Source organism: Calypte anna, chromosome 1 (genome assembly GCF_003957555.1).
Source record: "Calypte anna isolate BGI_N300 chromosome 1, bCalAnn1_v1.p, whole genome shotgun sequence".
Classification (NCBI taxonomy): domain Eukaryota; kingdom Metazoa; phylum Chordata; class Aves; order Apodiformes; family Trochilidae; genus Calypte; species Calypte anna.
The window spans coordinates 82,635,178-82,653,917 of NC_044244.1; the positions used below are offsets into that span (position 1 = coordinate 82,635,178).

Below are 18,740 nucleotides of genomic sequence, written 5' to 3' on the forward strand. Positions count from 1 at the left end.
TCCCATGCTGGCCAGCCACCCTCAGTCAGGCTTGGAAGAGAAGCCCAGAAGTGCCAGCATTTGGAGCTATAAAACTGGAAGCTGGTGTGCATTAGTGCAAATGTGCATGCAGATACAGCTTTAAGGGCTGTTGGCCTTAAATGCATGTCTCTCTCTCTCTGCTTTTTATTTTATTAGTATTTTTAGTGTGTATTTCTAACCCTGAAATGCAGGTGTCCTGTGTCAACAAGAAGGGAGGTAAAATTCACTGTAATGACTACAATTATTCTTAAAAACATTGAGCCAATCTGGCAGGAAGAACAGTATGTTCAGCCTGGCAGTTTGTAATGTGATGTCCTATTAGGCTGTAAGGAAAGTGATGCCTTCCTGAGGAGAAGAGCTTTTCCATAGGCAATACAGCACCAACTGAAGAACAAAGCAGATCCTGAAAGCAATGCTAATTTTAAATTAGATGGATGAGGTGCCACATCCTGCCCCAGCCCCTCTCCCAGGCTTTTGGCCAGCCACATACCACAGCAAATTCAGAAAGGTCATTTTAGCATCAGTTCTGTTGTGTACCAAAAGTACTGGTGCCACTGAGCCAGTGGGCTGGGCAGAAGGCTGCACCTGCTTGTATGGAGGGGGCTTGGGGTTGGTTATTTTGCTGTTTAATGCTGTATCTCTCCTGGGTCTGACAAATTACAGCAGCATTTGTAATGGGATGGGAGGCACGTCTGCCCACCTGGGTTGTGGGGGTTGTTTTTTTGGGGTTGTGGTGGTGCAGCCCCTTGGTTGCAGAGCTGTCATGAGGGCTGTGACTAGTTGGGTCTTTTTAGTGGGTGACTAAAGGGTACAGGGCTGTGGTAGCTACTGTGTTACTGCCTAGTTAATTAGTGATCAGGATGGGCCATCCTGCTTTCACTGATTTGGTACTAGAAAGTGACTGGGGAGGGGAAGAAGCTTGGGGTTTGCTTGGTTTCATGTACTGTTATTGAGAGTATGTTATACAGGGTCCCCTTTGACACTTCCTCGCTGAAGCCAACACAAGCACCTAAGCTTTCTACAGTGTTCCAACCTCTGGCATAAGCCATCATCTTTATTAGTGGTTCATGCTTGGACTCTGTGCTCATGTAGTAAATTATAAGGAGATAAAGTATCTAACTGCGAGTTGGGGTTGTTTTGTTGTTGTTGTTTTTATAAATCCTAGGGTCATTTTGGTTGGGAAATACCTTTAAAATCATCAAGTCCAACTGTTTAGCCTAGTGCTGCCACAGTGGCAAAGCATCTACACATTTTTTAAATAGACTTCCAGGAACAGTGACTCCACCACTTCCCTGGACAGCCTGTTCCAGTGCCTGACAAATATTTCAGTCAAGAATTTTTTTTTTCCCTACCATCCAATCTAAACCTCCCTGGCACAACTTGGAGCCATTTCCTCTTGTTCCATCACCTATTTACTTGGGAGATGAGACCAACCCCTACCTCTCTACAGCCTCCTTTCAGTTAGTTGTAGAGAGTGATGATAAAGTCTCCCCTCAGCTGCCTCTTCTGTGTGACCAAACAACTGCAGCTCCCCCAGCCACTCCTGGTAAGACTTATTGGTCTTCTTTCCATACACTGCAGCACCTCAGTGTCCTTCCTGTAGTGAGGGGCCCAGAACTGAGCACAGTACTTGAGGTGTGGCCTCATCAGTGCCAAGCACAGGGACACCATCACTTCCCTTCTCCTGGTGGCCACAGTTCTTGATATAAATCAGGATGTTGCCGCCTTGGAGGGAGAGGTGGGTGAGGGCAAGGGGAGAAAGGGGGTCTTGTGTTGAGGGTTGGGTTTTAGTTTTGTTTGTTTGTTTGGTGGGGTTTGTGTATGTGGTAGGGTGTTTTTAATTGTTTTGTTGCGCTTTTTTTTCCAAACTGTCACAGGCTGTGCACCCAAGAGTTGAATGGCAGGGGCAGTCGATGCTACAAAACCTTCAGCTGTGCACCCACTCCCCACCTCCCCACCCCCCCCACCCCCACCGGTGGCAGCCACAAACTGCCAATTGCTGGGAGCCAAGGTGGCTCAGCTTTACCACAGGTGCAGGTGGCACTTCCTTCTGGGAGTATTTTAGCACTTTAATCACGGCATCTTTGTTAAGTCCTTGCCTGGCTATAAACATAAAGCAGCACATGACACAGTTGAAGGTGACATTCCTGCTCGCTCCTGATTCTCAGGGACAGCATAAAACAGATGAACATGTACACTAATAGCCATAACCTACTGTAGCTCTGGTTTTCCTTCTAGCAGAAAGTTTCACAGCCTGCTTTCCCATTATCATGCCTTCTGATTTCAGAAGGCTTTATGAAGCAGCTTGCTCCAGGACAGTCTTGTTTTGTCACTTGACACAGAGAACTTCTGCCTGCCTCATTCAGCATAAAGTGATCTTGACACCTGCAGGATGCCTGTTGCCACATTTTTTCCTGTTGGGCACAGGCTGTTTTCAGGGCCCAGCTACCACACAGTACAAGTTCCTGCAGGGAAACTGTTTCTTATGCTTGTGCCTTCAGCATGTGCCCTTGCCACCCCACAGCACATACAGCTGGTGGGTGCTTAAGCCCCCACAAAAGAGTAAACCATTTTTAAACTGCCAGAACATGTGGCCTGTGCCTCCAGAGATGCAGAATGTTAAATAAAGGTGAATACACTGAGGACTTTTTGGGCTCCTGCGTGGCGTGATCACGAGCATGCCTGTGCCACAGGTACCTCAGACACAGCTCAGGGAGAGAGGAAAACAAGTAACAAACACCAAACCTTGCCCTTGTGGAGCTGATGTGTGACACCTTTGCTCCCAGGCAGGAACAGCAGTTTCAGACCACTCCAATGCATGTTTCAACTCTCAGCTGAGCCACTCTGCAAATGTTATAGATGTATTTTCTGTTTGAAATAGGTGCAGTACTTCTTCAAGATTCTGGACAGCTAACAGCCTCTCCATCCTCCCCCCATGCAAAAGACATGCACACAGGACAGTGTGTTCGTTCATTTATTTGTCCAATGTTTCAACCTGACTGAAATACAAGATCAACAAGAGCACTGTACTCCTGGCTATTATTACATGTTAGAACATAGAGTTTTGCACTTTAGACAACATTTAACACCATTCTATGGGGTACTGCATTGCTTTTATAAAGTTTAAAATAAAGATTTATTTTCAAACGTGACTTTGGTTTATTTCATACATTACACTTTCTTGCAGAAAAAATAAAATTGTACAACTGCATAAATATAAAATTCTTCCACCATGAAAATGGTTAAAACATTCAATAAAGACATTAGCACCACAGTGTGCGATGCCTCCAGCAGGAAAAAAAGAAAATAAGGAAGAGAAAGAAAAAGAAAAGAAAAAGAAAAAAAATATACAAAGCAAAGAGCTACTACACCTATCACTGGGGAGAGTGATAGTCTGACCCGGTCTCTCACACAACATACTGCAGGATGAGGGAAACGGTGGAGAGAGAGAGAGAGAGAGAGAGACAGCATTCGCTACAAAGCACAGTACACAATCATCTATTCTCTTGAACTTCACTTAAGTTAGTTTCTCCTGCCACCCCTCCAAATAAAATACTCAAACACCACAGAAAAGTCAGAAGCCATATGGAGTGCTGTTAAAGAGTCTCACAGGTGGGCCTTTCTTTGAAAAGGAACAAAAGAATGAGAAGTATCATGCCAGTTCTAGTCCCATTGAGTATTTACACCTTGGACAGCAAAAGTCTTTGCTCACAAGAAGTAGAAAACAGATACAATACATGGCTTGAAAAATGACCAGAGTATGCACCTATAGTACTGTACACTAAATAAAATACACAAGGCAGCAATACTTAGGGGCCAGAAACACTGCTTACTACAAGTCAGTTATGGAATCATAATTTACAGTAAAAATGGGCATGTCCCAAGGCTCAATTTTGTTTTCTTTTGTCATTTACAGTAGAATAAATATTTGTCGCTATTGCTACACTTTTGTTTACATTCTAACCTAGTAAATGCGGAAAGCTAGTGTAAAGCATATAGATTACGTGTAGGTCCCATACGTATGACAGTTTGTTCAAGACTAGTAGGTTTTCTTTTTTGTTCTTTTTTTGTTGTGGGTTTTTTTTTTGTTTTTTTTTTTTGTTTTTTTTACCTTTTATAATGGCTAGGAGGAGGAGGGGAGGAAGAGAATTGTGCGTACAATCAGCTGCTTTTTATGTCAAATTTAACATCAAAGCGTCCCTGGAAGCGGTCCTTGTCGCTGTACTGGATGTTCTGCCCGAAGGCCCGGCACTCCACCCGCACCTCCATGTCGTAGGTGAGGTTGGTGAACTGCACCGCCACCAGCGGCTGCAGGTACCGGGGCTGCAGGAGCTTCCCGTAGTAGGGGTAGTACTGCAGGCCAAAGCCAGCCAGGCCACCTATCCCGTAGTACTCCACGTTGCCTACTTTGTCTTCATCTTCCTCTCTCTAGGAAGGCAGGAAAAGGAAGGACAAACGATGACAAATCACCCCAACTCTACCTCTCGCGGGCCTTTCCCTCAGCAGCGTCTGTTTTGCCACAAGGCCACCGCCTCTCTCGGGCCATCACTGATCCTCACCTTGATGGTCCCGATGGTGGAAAGGGCGCCCAAGCACTGTCTAACCCACAAGCTACACAATCAGCACCTCCCCCAGCACAGCAGCCAGGAAAAGGGCTTTTTTTATTTATAACCACTCAGCCACTTCTCTGTGCACTCAGAAGTTACCGCGGCTTCCTGTTGCACCACTGTGCTATCTTTGGCTAAAAAAATAGAGGTTGCTGTTCCTCGGCTGCTTCACAACGCCAAATAAAATACCTCTTTCCCTGGAGTGCTTTTTTCAGCCATCCCTCCTCCTCAGAGCTCCAGCACAGCACTTGGAAGCAAAACAGCTACTTCTGAGGACACCCCTCTGCTATCCAACCCTGCTTTTACCCCTCCCTGTTCGGGGCAGTGCTGTCATTTGTCACCTGTTGTTCTGATCGGGGAGACATCCCGAGGGAGAACCACCCCAGCTGTCTTCAGAAAGGCAGAGAGGGGTCCCTACACTCAGACAGACCTAAGAGCACCTTTCCCTGCAGCTTCCAGACTCTGCTCTATTGCGTCGCAACTTACCTTGGGCACACAGTGGACAGGGATGAGATACGGGTTGTATTTTGCCATGAGGTCTGCAGGGAGGCTCTCATTTAACGGAGCCTAGAAGAAACCCAAAACAAGGGGAGACATTACACACCAGACACTGCAGACTGCAGCAGCAAGAAGCTCAGTGGTACCAAACAGGTGCCATTAAGCAGAATCCCTTCCAGCTTGGTTTGACAGGCAGCAGCTCCTGGTGGTGGCTTTTGGGACAGACGGACAGTGTAACACAACTAGCCACTGGGGAACTTAACCCAAGCAATGCTGTTGTCTGTTCTTTATCCACAGCTTTACTGCTGTGGATACCAAAGCAAGCCCATCAGGCTGTTTTCCATTTCATGGTGTCACTGGGCTAAGTGTTGCACAGCAGTCCGCTAGCTTGCAGGGCTTGTTTGTGCAAAGCCCAGGCAGCAGCAAGAAAAGAAACACGCTGCTGGCAGGAGGATTTGCCACCTACCTGCCAGGTGAGTGCAGCTAGGACTGGAAATGCACAAGAAAGAACAAAGAGTGGCAGTCACACCCTGTCATGGCTGAACTTCAACATGACCTACACAGAACAAAGGCTCCGAGTACGTTTGGGAAAGGTGGGAGTGCCAGCTCTGGTGGTGTGCGGTGATTTTGCTTCACAGTCTTGCAGGTCTCAGATCTGCTTTACACACACCTCGTCTAATGCAAGAACTACAGGGTCTCTGCTGGAGCATGGAATGAGGGAAACAAACATTTCCCCAGATACAGACGTCAGTTCTAAGTGAAATGCCAAGTCATTCCTTGACTAGACTTCCATCTAACGCAGTTGGGAGCTCTTCAGAGCTCTGTGGCAAAGAGAAGAGGAACACAACAAACCCTTCTCTTCCCCAGTTAAACACACACATTGTGTGTCATCGTGTACAAAGCATAGCATATTCCAGCTAAAACACACCCTTTCCACCGTGGATCAGATGTGAAAAACTCATTTATTTCTTCTAGCACAGGCTCCCTTCAAGGAAAAGCTTTCCTCAAAATGTGTTAGCTAGACAGCACCATTCCCTGTCCTTGACTATACCCATGGGTGGTGGTGAAGGAAGGTTAGTGCACCACTTGCACCATCTTCCACCCAGAAGATGGGGGCCAGGTTTTGCAGCGTACCTCACTCAACAAGGTGTCCTCTCTCAGTGATTAGCATTTAAATGTGTTGAGAAAAATACTAAAAGTCAAAGCCCTTTCTGTCCAGATTAATATCCTTCAGCATTACTGCAAACATGCCTTCAGGTGCAGCACATGGGAAGCAGGTGACAGAGACATCCTACAGCATCTGGGAAACTGCATTAACCTGGAGATCTTCTCACACTATGAGAGCTATGCAGTTTACTCAGATGCAGTTTACTCTTTACAGACTGTTCCAGTCCAACAGTAAGTATTATCATGACTTCATTTCATTAGGTGGTGTTAGCAAGATGCAAAACTCTATTGACTGAGGAAAGAATGGAGCAAATGGGGGCATGACACAATAATGATCTTACTACAGGTCTGGTATGGTCCCATGGAAGCACACAGGAACTTACAATGTGTTTATAAATTAAAGAAATCACCCTGTTTGAGCAATTCAGTTAGGAGGCTCAGAAAGTGCCAGATAAATAACTAGAAGTTTGTGTCATGAGGTTCTCCACTTGTTACCAACATGCAGTGTGCAGTTTTTATTGCTTTATAATGAAAAGTATTTTTAAAGCAGTTACTCAAATCGTCTTAACAATTTTTTCACTGCAGAAGGGATTTAACACTGATCTCTCTCCAGGGACAGAAGAGCAGGCACAGCAAAACTGCAGCCAGCTCCTCCTCCTCAGTAGCTTCCACTAGAAAGGGAAGGTGCACTTGCCTTAGGTCTGAAGCCAATAATTCTGTTGAGCTTGACTAGGATGCATGGTTTGCCATACTTGTAACCATAGGAGGGATCATTTAATCCAGAACAATTTTCCAGCCATTCACGTTTGAATCTGCAGACCTTCTTCTGGCCCTGGGCTTCACTATATGGTCCTCTCTCTTTGTAATCAGCAGGAAAATCTGTCACAGTGGGGGAACAAAAAGACAATTGTGAGCAACATGACCTTTTGCTTGTCAAGAACAGCAACACTTACGCTTCTCTGTAGTTTGGATTTCCCCCTCAAAAGGTCAGTGTCACCCCCTTCTTAAGGCTGACACCACAGACCTGCATCCAGTCACCCCCATGTGTGGGCTGGTCCCAGGCAAGCAGGTGTGCAGGGGTTTTGGGGTTTAACTTGGGATTCTCCCAGACTACAAGAGAACACAGGTATCTGTAATCCACTGGCTCAGAAATCTTTTCTGGGCAGCTTTTTCAAATGGGGTCCCCTCAAATTTTATATGCACGTATTATGAGGCCATAGTCTCATTCTGATTATATACAATCTATTAAAGGTTAACACCTCCCAAATGTTTTGCTGCAATGCATCAAAAGGAGGCATCACTGGCTGTAGGAAAGTCATCAGTAAACCCCCTGTGATTTTCAGAGAATAAGGTCAGCCCCACGTGCTTTTCAGAGTCAGCTGCAACTTTATCCGAGTGAAATCTGGGAGTTTACAACCATGTAACCTCTACAAAAAGATTTTAGATAAATCCCTGGCCAAGCCTGGTCTGTCTAAACTAATCGTTCAATGATCAGCCATAACTACTGAAATTAGAGCTGCCTGGTTTACCAGCGTTCCACTGGTTACAATAAAAGGAGCAGCCAAAGGTAGACATCACCACTGCTCACCCTCGGCTTCTGATGGACCAGAAGCAGTGCTCAGAGCCTTCAGCTGCAGGAAGCAATTGAGACTTACCACCACAGTCCTCAAACACGATGCTTTCAGCTTGTTCTTCAGCGTTGTAGTCCTTTAAGAACTTATCAAGGCCCTTCACATACACCTCATAACTTTTGGGATCAGAGGCAGAAAAGGAAATTTCTGTCTTCAGTACCTGGGGCACTTGAGTCAATCCTAAGAAGAGCAAAATGAGGAAATAAACATTAATACCTCAGAGCTTCATAGCCTCTAAGCAACACAACACACACCAAGAATGTAACTCATTCTAATAATCTGTTTTTCAGGCCTCAGGAAAAAGCAGCTTAAACTCACTAAAGGGGAGGCTCTGAGGGGACCTTATCTTCTCTTCCCAACAACAGCCTAAAGTATTCTTTGTGGTGTTTGCATTATTAAGCAGATTAAAATTTAAAAAAAAAAAAATCACAGAAGTGAGCCTATAAGTCAAGGTTTTCCTCAAGATAAACAGTCAAACACAGGGCCTCTGCTCACTCCTGCCTCCTTCCCAAGGACAGAAGGGAAGCTTCTGTGTGTGACTCCCAGAAAGGCCTGCTCATATCTGCCTCTACTGTGTTGACTTGAAACTCTGCAGAACACACTATGAGCTGCTCACTCATGAACTGTCACAATAGAACACGAGAAGTTCCCTTCTGTCAGGTATGGTCTCTTCTGTCTGCAATCCACACTGCCTTTGTGCAGGCTCCCTTGTAAGCTGTGGGGCAGGAGACGCTTTCTCACTCAAATAAATTCATCAACCTGATGGCTTCTGTCCCTTCCACTCTGTAAGCAGGTATTTCTGATGGCAGAAACAACCTTCAGAGCTCTCTAATCAAAAGCTCCTCACTGAGCAGGTGAGCAGGAGGTACCACCAGCTGTGAGAGTTGTCTGAAAGAATGTCTGGATTCTGGGCTGTGTAACTAGCTCTGCTTGTGACTTTGGGAGGGTGACTATATAAAGAAGGGACTAGATACAAGTGATACCTACGGGTGATGAAAAGTGCCAACCCCTTTGCCTTTTGTTACTGCAACTTGGAAACAGCTGCCCCTGCACGATGTTTAGGTCACACTTTAATTGAATGAGTTGATGCATGGCTAACACTTTAAACTTAAGTAATGGAAACAGGAGTTCATGCTGCTTTTGTGGCAACTGCTATAATTACTGAGGTCTTGACTTCTATTCAGTTTGTCATCTTCATTTTAGTGAGGAAAAGAAAAAGGAGCAAGGGAGTAGCATTTACTTAGCTCTCAGAACAGGCCTGTTGCCAACAAGTTCTCCTGGTTCAAACCTTGGGCAGCTTAGCTGGCTGGCCCCAACCCACAGGAGCTTGTGACTCCAGCAATTTTTCCAAAGCCACTTGAGTGCTTCTGCTTAGTCCCTCCTCAAGCTAGCTCACCACTCCCCACCCCCCCACCCCCGACTACCCACTGAGTTGGAATTTGTAACCTAGGACAAAGATTAGCTTTGTTCCCCTAAACGCAGCTCCTAGTAGCCAAAGATAGCGAGACACCCAGTGAGTAGCTTGGGGTTTCAAGTGTTATTCCAGGAAGCAGCTTTAACAGCTCAAAACTCCCTCTGGTATAAATTGATCATGCTGAGTGTTAAAAGTATAGAAGCAATTTACTGCTGCACTAGCAGAATTATGTCCTACCCTCCAAAGTCAGCGGCAACCACTTTTCACTTCTGCATTCTTACTTTCACAAAGAGTTTTAAATACAAACATATATATAAAATAAATAAGCTGAGTTCAATTTTAGTAAAGGACTTCAATCCCAGCCTGCCAAACCTTCCTCATGTTACCACTCAGCTGGGAAGCAGTAGGCTCAGGGTTATTTGAAGTGGCTGTCAGGAACTGCAGCCAAGGCAGGCCAGTCCTTGGTTCCTCTCCCATCTGCCTTTTCCACAGTTCAAGTTACAGGTGTCATGAAAGTATATATTTATAAAAATTCAAGAAAGCTCAGCTGGGCTTGCTAAGTTTCAGTCAGGCAGTTAGGCTGTATGGTTTTGCTCTGGAGCTCTAAAACCAAGGTATTCTCCACCTCATTTTTTTGTATTGCCCAAGGCAATGCATAAACACACCTGTGCAGGCACGGCAAAGATGAAGGGAAGGTCAGCAGTGTACACTCTGTGGTCTGTAAAAGGCACCCAGCAGATTAACCCTGTTCTGTGCTTAGGACAGCCTGGCCCTCAACACATACAGTCCAAAGTCAACTGTTTGCCCAGAAGGCAAGTGACCTGGCTGGGAGAACAGACCACCTCCCATCCATAGCATCCCAGTTGTGCATATTCTTGCAGAGCAGCATCTCCACACAGCTGCTCCAGTGGCCAGTGCAATAGAATGACTGTTCCTGCCATGACTCAGCCTGTGGCCACAGCTGCGCTGCTTTCAGCTGAATTTGGGGCATTTACAGGTACCTAGATGAAGAACCACACAGGACTGGGCTTTGGTATGGCAGATGCTTCCTTTGTTTAGGACTACAGCAAAGTTGAGATAAGTCTTCCCACTTATAATGTGAGGAAGCAAATCTTTGTGAAGAAGAAAGGCTTCTTATGAAAACAGCTTTATCCCAGTTAAAAATGTATAACCAGCTTCCACCAGAATCTCCATTCTCACACACCTGCAACTAGTAAGACACAAAGCCCCAATCACAGATCTATCATTGTTTATTTTCTACATGTACATTCCACAGACAAAATAGAAGGCAGCACAATCAGTGAACCCTTCATAAGGAATCAGATTTTTAGATTAATTTTTTTTTTTAAATCGTGTTGATTTGGTATACTGAGAAAAGAATCTCTGCAGTATACTTCTATAACCCTTCCAAAACCTTTCATCCCTGTTAGGGGAACTGAAGCAAGCAGGGACAACAAGAATTACAAAGCTGAGCCGTTTCAGTGCTTCCTGCTCTGGGTTGCTGGACATCTAGGGATGTGGCTCAAATAAGTTACAGGGATGAATAAACCTGTAAGGGCTTCATGCACCTGAAAAAGCCTTTTGTGAGCAGCCCTGGGTGAGAAGTCCTAAGTGCTTTCATAGCCAGGGGTCTCAACAATGCCAGCCTCATCTTTATGCTACTGATCTGTTCCTTGCATTTCTGCATCTCATGACACTGTCACAGTGACAGCATCTGTGTGGTGATACTGCTCTTCACACATGGAAGAATCAGGCAGCTTACTGCTAAGAAAATGCTGACAAACTACTTTTGACAATTTCTGCTATTGTCTCTGCAGTTGCTAAGAAATAAGATTACTGTCTTCATTTGACTGATAAGCCACATAAGTGACTGATGCCTTGACTTCAAAACAAACATCACCTTCTGCTGGTTTTCTAACTTGTGGATGTACCAAGATCCTCAAAGAAAAAAAGAGCACATCAACCCACTGATTCTTATTCAGCTACAGTTTCAAATCCAAAACACCACTGTAGATTAAAATCACATTTATTCAACTTCATTTAAAATCAGACTTTCCACACAGACTATCATTCTAAATTGCAGGAGCAAGACTTCAGGAAAAAGTATCCTGAGGGTGAAAAGAAACAAACTAGAAGTGGGAAGTTAGGCCTTTTACTAAGAATGGTTGTGTAAGTCCGTAAGTAACCACTTCATCATGCAATGCTCATTTCCAAGTATCATGTAATCTTTGTTCAGAATGAGTGTGAACACTCCTGGGATGACAGAGATGACAGACTGAGCGATCACTACAACATTCTTACTTACCACCCCCCATCAGCTCACTAAATGAGGATAGATGTAAAAAGCCTCCATACCAAGCAATGTCTGTCCAAGCTTTCAGTCACCCTTTACCTCATCCTCAAAGTGCAAAAAGAAGGTGCAAGTTTTCTACAAATGCAGCAAAATCAACTTGGCAGGTAACATCCCTGGAACTTAAGCTTCAGAGATTCTTCTTAGCAGAGGTGCTGAGAAAACAAGAGACTTAGAGAGTGGAAAAGTGCAAATTCACAGGAGGCAGCATATGCTTCTCAGGGCTTTCCTGCTGCCATCCAAGCTGAAAAATCCTGGAGGGGAACAGACACCAGAGCAGCCTTTCCCATGGCACATGGTGGCCGGGCAGTGCTTGAAGCAGGGACACAGCTGAAAATCCCCCTGTGTGAGCAGGGATTCTCCCATCCCGCTGCCACTGAAGAAGAGCTCCAGGCAGCAGGGAGGTCTCCCAGCCCTACCTCTCCCTCCCTCCCGAGTGACAGGATGCTCTGTGTTTCACAGGAGGCACGCCACAAGATGGCAGGATGCACAGCCCAATTGATATTGGGGTGGTGGAGGAGGAGGAGGAGGAGGATGGGACGCTCGGAGGACGGGCGCTCGGCAGGCACACTGCCTGGAAAAGGCGATTTCCTCAGCCCTCCCTGTTAGCCGGGGAAGTCTTCCCGGCTTAAAGCAGAGTCCGAGCCCGCAGCACACGTGGAACCAGGAGCTGGGGCTGTCGCAATGGCAGAGCTGGACAGGAAGATGAACTGCACCCTCCCTCCCTCTCTCTCTCCCTTCCCCCCACGCCAAGACGAAAAGAAGAGGCAAAAAGTATCACGGAAAGGTACAAAACTCGGCTTGCCCTGAAGCCTTGTATAACATTCCTGTTGTGTTCAATGCAGAAAGCAATTAGCATAGTAATGACACTTGGCTACAAAAATAGAACTTTATGGCTTTCAATGTTATACCCATGTCAATAACTCAATAAAACATCCTGCAGGTTCGGCTGCTGTTATGAAATCTGTTGTATTGCAGAACAGGGATGATATTATAGCAACCCCTACAGCATTTTCTCTGGCAAACCCTGAAGGGAAGTATAGTTTCCCCTTTCCCAGCCATTTTGGGCTGGCACAGCAGTGACTTGCCCAAGAAGGGCAGAGCACTGTAACAAGAATAAAGCCAGGTTTTCCAGCTTCCTAGAGAGTCTGGGGCTCTATCAAGCTGCCAATATACTTACTTGGCTTTCAAATCTTCCCCCAAGAACCAGGAGTTACAAAAGCATAACACACTGGTTTCTGTAGTTCACAGACTGCAGGGGTCCCAGATCACAGAAAATTGGAGTTAAATGCTCACCAAGTGCAGGAGCAAACACTCCCACACGTGCGTGTGTGTTGCCAGAAGAGCAGTTGTCCTTGCAGTGCAGAGAACCCTACACAGCAGCAGCATGCAGGGATTGCTGACCTCCCAAACACAGCAGTGCAGCAACTCACTGCAGTGTCACTCTCTAGCTCACATTAAGCAGCTATTTTTGACTCATTGTGGTCTAATGGCTGCTGCGCTACACGACAAGAGACTTGATGTTGAGAGACAGCCACCACCACACATTAACCCTTAAAATTGTCCACATCTGCAGAAGGAGGACCTTGTGCTACTAACTGGCAATTATATCCTTAAAGTTGCGTGTTTGTGCCACTACAGCTTGGTTCAAAGCCCTTATTTATTGAATATATGAAAGCAGGCAGCCCAAGGAGATGCATTTTGTTATCCTTGATTTCAGTACATCTCCTGAAAGCCCGTTATAAAGACCACTGATGACCTTTTTAATCTCCTTCATTTTGATTTCTGCAGTATGTGCTACAAAAGAACAAGTCAAGATTCAATTCCCTTTTTGGTTAAAAAAAAAAAAAAAAAAAGCACCCCAGAAAAACTGGTGCCGCATACAGTAAGAGATGAACCCTTTGCAGTGAACCCTTCGCAGGCTGAAATCTTACAAAAATGTGACCAGAGCTGCTTCGAAATTAGAGTTCCAAACTGCTACTACACAAAATAGTGAACATCTTACCTAGAATGAGTAATTACATGACATCAGGCTAAACAGCAGGTCTACCTGGACGTGACCCAAGATCCATGGGCTTCTTTGCTAATTATTTCACTTCTGGTGAGACCACTGGGCTTCAACTGGGGAAAACATTATTAAAACAACTACTCCACCATTAGCCATATTGGCTTTTGAGGTGCAGCTCTGGGCAGTACCAGTGACAGTTTAGTCTTCCCTGCAAATGTCAGAGCCCATTGCAAAGACACAAACAGCGTCTTAAGACATCACTTACCCCAGCTATGCTAGTACATTAAGCACCACCACACACTAAGACAGCAGTTACAATCTCTGCTCTGTCTTTAAAAAGCATTAGTGGGAAAGCAATTATTTGCAAAAGATGAGCCTTTGCTGAGATATAATACCATTTGGTGATGGTCCTACTCCCCGTGTTATTAGAAGAGGGAGCAATCACAGCACAGTGCAGCAGACAGCGGGGCTGTAAGACACCGTGTGACGCCAGAGCCAACTTCTGTAGCTACAAGCCATCAGCCTCACAATTGTCACTTAAATACCACCGTTATTAAAAGCTTCTGAACTGTTTTACAGAGCAACTGGAGACGGATCGTTACCGCTCCCAGTGCCAGGCAGCCTCAAGGTCATTTGCAATGTGGGAAAGCAGCAGTGGCGCAGCTCCCCGACACGCTCCCAGCAGCCGCTGCCTGCAGCCGGGATCAGATAGCGCAGCAGAGCCCGGGCAGGCAGAGCAGGGAACCCTTTGCCATACCCAAGGCAGGCTGGCCACAGACACTGCTTGAAGGATGATTCTAATTTTGAGGGGAGACTCATTTTGCCTAGCCAGGACAGGTTGTGCATCAGCAACTGCGAGACCTCCCACAACACGTCCAGCTGAAAGGCCGAGGAGTAAACGCTACCAGCCTCCTCTAGATGCCACAGCCTGGTTCAGTGCTGGTTAATGCAATACAGTAAGCACACCCAGAAGTGGTACAGTCCCCCCTTTCTCCTTGCCTGCACCAGTTTCAAGGACAAAGCCAACATTTACCTTTGTCCCTTCACTTACCCATGGGAGTGCAGCGCCTATGGAGAAAGAAAAGCTGAACCCAGCATCTTCAAACAGCTCATTCTGAAGCGAAGCATGTAAGCCCCACTCCACTACTTCAGTTTAAGGGCAGGAAAGAGCAGCAATCCTGGTTCAAGCTCCTTGCAGGCAGGAGGCATATTTTATTTGATGCACCCTTTAATTCTAGCAGGATTGCCGTCAAGCCCCGGTACTGTTATAACAGAGGAGGTTGAGAACATACCCACCCCCTACAAATATGTGTTGCAGCAACGACGTGCTTGTTTTCACCCTCCTCCTTGAGGTGAGTAACCAACCCGCCTCCCCGGAGCAGCCTGCACCAAGTCAAAGATGGGCCTCCTATTTAGTTACCTGGAGGTGCCACTCGATCCTGGTATTTGGGCTCAAATTCACTGATAGTGAGCAACATCACTTGGATGGTCCCGATGAATATACCTGCCAGGCAACCGTAGAAGATGACATAGAAGAGGAGGATCTTAACTGCAAGAGAAAACAAACAGAAAGAGGAGTCAAATTCAGCCCTCGAGGCAGTCACATTTCAGAACAAGATTTCCAGCCTCTGCCACTTTTAAGGAAGAGCTCAGCACACAGCATTCAGATGGCAAGCTCCACTGCAGAGGCATGTGTTTAACAGTGAGATTATGCTCTGACGCAGAGAGAAAAATATAAACCCCTCCAGTTGTTCCAGGGGCTGGAAGCATGAGCACCTGAAAGCCTAGAAATCTATGAATCAGGATTTGAGACTTTAAAACACGATCAAATCATGTTCTTCTGCATTTTAAGGGATCTCTTGGCTGATCCAATGCTACCATCACACACTATCACAGCTGGCAGACTTACAGTGAAGCAAAGTGCCCAGCCACCAGAAGCCATCTATTGGTATGCTCAGAATGGCACCCATTCCATGAAGCTCTGTGCCTCAAAGCTATTTCCAGGAGTCTATAGTAAATGTTACATTGAGGTTTACAACCAACTATAAAAGCCTGATCTCCCTTAGTTATTCAGGCCATCACCTCTATCAATGGGCTACAGGAGCAGAATTCAGGTCCAAAATAGCTCTCGCACTGAATTCTCAAGTGTAGGAAAGTATTAAAACATGCCACAGTGCCTCCAGTTTACCAGCCTTGTGTGTCTACAGAGGTGCTCCAGCACTGCTCATACCAATTAAAAAGTGAATTACATACCAATGAAAGACTGAATTTGGTTTTGGTCAAAAGGGAGATGCCTAGAATAATCTTGAGGGTGAGGCAGAGATGAGCCTGGAGATGCAGCACAGCTCAGACTCTGGGTATCAGTTACCAGTTTACAAGGATTATCTCAGCTGATTAGCTGCACAGTAACATGCCGTACTAGGCATCACCAGGCCACCTTCAGGAAGGATAAGGCAGCCTATGCCAAGCAACTGTATGCTAATCAGGCTGCAGAAACAAGCAGGCCAGTGCAGAGGCCAAAGTGTACTTGAAAGGGAGCCCGCTTGGTCTCAGGCAGTCCTCACCTCATTGCAAACAAACAAACAAACAAAAAAATGGTTTATTTGAAGGACTTGAAGTGATCAGCTGCAAGGAAAGGAGAGGGAACAGTAGGTGGAAGTATTCCTCCAGCCCCATGGTAAAAAAGAAAAAGCTCCATCGGTAGAGAAGCCTCCTGACAAGGTTCTGGTTGTTTTCTTTTCAAGCCTACGAAAGATGGGCGAGCAGGAAGGGCAATCAGCAACACAGAGACTGAGGGACATTGTGAGAAAAGCACTCCATCCTCTCATCTTCCTCAGGAGACAGGGGAGGTAGCCAGGGCTGGTGGGCAGAGCTGGGTGCGGTAGTGTGGTGCTCCAGGAGTTAAAAGGACTCTTTGGTATCCAGGCAGCGTAAAGCAAATGGCTGTGACGTCAGGGACGTGTGGAAATTTTTTCCAGAGCACGGTCATAGGAGGTGCTGTTGTAACAAACCAAACACTAATGCTGTTGTCTGCAGCGTAACGCCTTTTGAGTTTTGTAACATCAAAAGGCAAACGCTGGGAGGTAGCTTATTTAATTAGGTTCCCAGCCAGGATGCTCTTAACGCCAAAGACACGTTAAAGGTCAAAACCCACTCCTAGGTCTCAGAAAATACCCCGTGGGGTCTAGCGCCCGAGCGCGGCAGGGTCGAAGGAGAGCGCTTCCCTGCAACAGGTTGGCTTATAACAGAGGAATCAGATCATCAGTCTGCAGATCAACTCCACAAATGGAAATCGGTCCTAGGCAGATAGGTACAGGCGCTCTGGGAGAAGGACCTGGTTCAGCCTCCGCATTTGAAGCACTGCGCAGTTGCCTGGTGCCTCAGGAGCAGAAAATACCTATCCGTGTGCACCCACAACCCAAATTCTGCTCACGTAAAGATACAGCAGAAAAGCCTGGACTACTCAGCCCGCCTGCCAGAGCTAAAGCTGGCAGCTCCGGATGTGGCACCTCCAGCCGATCCATTACAACAGGAGCCGAATTCAACACCGCAAGAAGGATGGTGGCACCCCAGCTGCGGTTGGCAGCGACTGGAAGACTGTCTATTTGTGTAAAGAAAATGTTAAACGCCTCTCAGACCACGTATGATTTCTGCAGCACCTAATTAACAAATCATGAACATTTAATCACATATAGCCATTTCCTTCTTGCAGAGGCATTAAAAGCCAATTGCTCTCCCTCGACGAGGTAAAAACCAGCTCCGTTTTCTTTATCCAGAGAAAAGGGACAGAAAGAAAAGCCACCCTGTAGTCCATGGCAGGTGACGGCTAGGAGGGCAAGGACCCCCGACGGCGATGCTCCCGGGCCGGGCCAGCCGCGGGGGAAGGAGACCCAAGGACGAGGCGCCCTCGCCAAGGTCGGCCCGCCCCGGTCTCCATCCCGAGGCCGGAGACCGACCCCGCCTCACCCCCAGCCTCACCTGAAGTCACAGCCAGGCGGGCAGCTACCCCCAGCCCTCCGCTGGACCCCCCCAGACACCTGGGGCTGCGGAGATGAGGGGGCCAGGAGGGCCGCCCGCCCTCACCCAGCGGGGACGCGTCGCGCCGGTACCGACCGCAGCCCCCTCCCCCGCCCCGGGCCGCCCTCGCCGGGGACCGCAGCCCCGCCGCAGCCGGCAGAGGCGGGGCACCGCGGGCCGCGCTGCAGTTCCCACCGCATCGCCACCGCCTCCCCCCCCCCCCACCACCCCTTCCCTCAGCCCGACCCGGCCCCGCCACCCCCCGGTCCGGCACTCACACCAACTGCCCCCGGTGCGGCCCAGCAGCTCCTTCTTCTCCGAGTTCCAAATGAATTTCTTCCAGTTGCCATCGCCGTCCTTGGCCTTCCCGCGGGCCATGGCGAGAGGGCGGGCGGGTGAGCGGCGGGGAGAGGTCTAGCCCTCAGCGGGCGGCGCGGGCAGGCCCCGGCGGGGCTCCGCGCCCCGCGGCACCGGAAAGGTCTAGGTGGGTGGGTGCGTGCGCCCGCCCGCGCTCGCTGCGGAGCGGCCGACGAGGCTGGCCCGGCCGAGGGTGTCGGGGCGGTAGCGGTGAGCCGGCCGGTGGCGGGAGCGGCGAGAGGAGCGAAGCCAAACCCACGGGGCACAGAGCAGCCGCGCTCCCCGCCCGCCGCGCCCCTTCATATACACCGCCGGCTCCGCCCCTCCGCCGGCTCCGCCAATGGGCGCGGGCAGATGCCCGGGGGGCGGGGCTTAAAGCGGCCGAGGGGGGCATGGCTTAGGTGCGGGCGGGGCCCGGTGGAGGCGCGGGACGGGCGGGGCGGGGCGCGGGGGGCGCTGCGGCGGCTGCGGGGGTCGGGGCGGGCACGTGAGCGCCGGCGGCGGGGGGCGCGCGCCCCGCCATCCTCGCCCGCCCCGGGAGCTGCGTGCGCGTCCCCGCGCGGGCAGGTGTGCACACGCGCGCGCGCGAGCGCCGGGGCCTCAAGGAAGGCCCCGCCCGGTACCTCACACACCCACCCCCTCCCCGCGCCCCTGCCCGTCCCGGCTCCAA

At 48.2% G+C, this 18,740-nt stretch overlaps 2 protein-coding genes across 4 annotated transcripts in view; one reads left to right on the top strand and one right to left on the bottom strand.

The window, feature by feature from the left end:
- Nucleotides 1-3,589, top strand: part of NME7 (NME/NM23 family member 7) — a 90,170-nt gene extending 86,581 nt beyond the window's left edge. For all 3 annotated transcript variants that reach the window (XM_030448453.1, XM_030448468.1, XM_030448461.1), the window contains one exon: nucleotides 2,903-3,589. In XM_030448453.1, the coding sequence (XP_030304313.1) occupies nucleotides 2,903-2,935 (33 nt within the window). In that variant the 3' untranslated portion in view covers nucleotides 2,936-3,589. The remainder of the gene's footprint in view (nucleotides 1-2,902) is intronic.
- ATP1B1 (ATPase Na+/K+ transporting subunit beta 1) lies at nucleotides 2,982-18,387 on the bottom strand. The gene is made up of 6 exons (XM_030448480.1): nucleotides 17,992-18,387; nucleotides 15,117-15,245; nucleotides 7,949-8,104; nucleotides 6,988-7,172; nucleotides 5,115-5,195; nucleotides 2,982-4,449 (listed from the first exon to the last, which is right to left on the bottom strand). The coding sequence occupies exons 1-6, from the start codon at nucleotides 18,089-18,091 to the stop codon at nucleotides 4,183-4,185; spliced, it is 918 nt and encodes a 305-aa protein (XP_030304340.1). The 5' UTR covers nucleotides 18,092-18,387; the 3' UTR covers nucleotides 2,982-4,182.
- Nucleotides 18,388-18,740: the final 353 nt, after the last annotated feature.

Bases quoted from the DNA above. Each gene is read 5' to 3' on its own strand.
- ATP1B1 (XM_030448480.1), bottom strand. From the start codon at position 18,091: ATGGCCCGCGGGAAGGCCAAGGACGGCGATGGCAACTGGAAGAAATTC. The intron at 15,246-17,991 runs GTGAGTGCCGGA...TTTCTCTTGCAG, and splicing joins CCGCACCGGGGGCAGTTGGT to TTAAGATCCTCCTCTTCTAT. The intron at 5,196-6,987 runs GCAAGTGCACCT...GGTTTCTTCTAG, and splicing joins TTATTGGCTTCAGACCTAAG to GCTCCGTTAAATGAGAGCCT.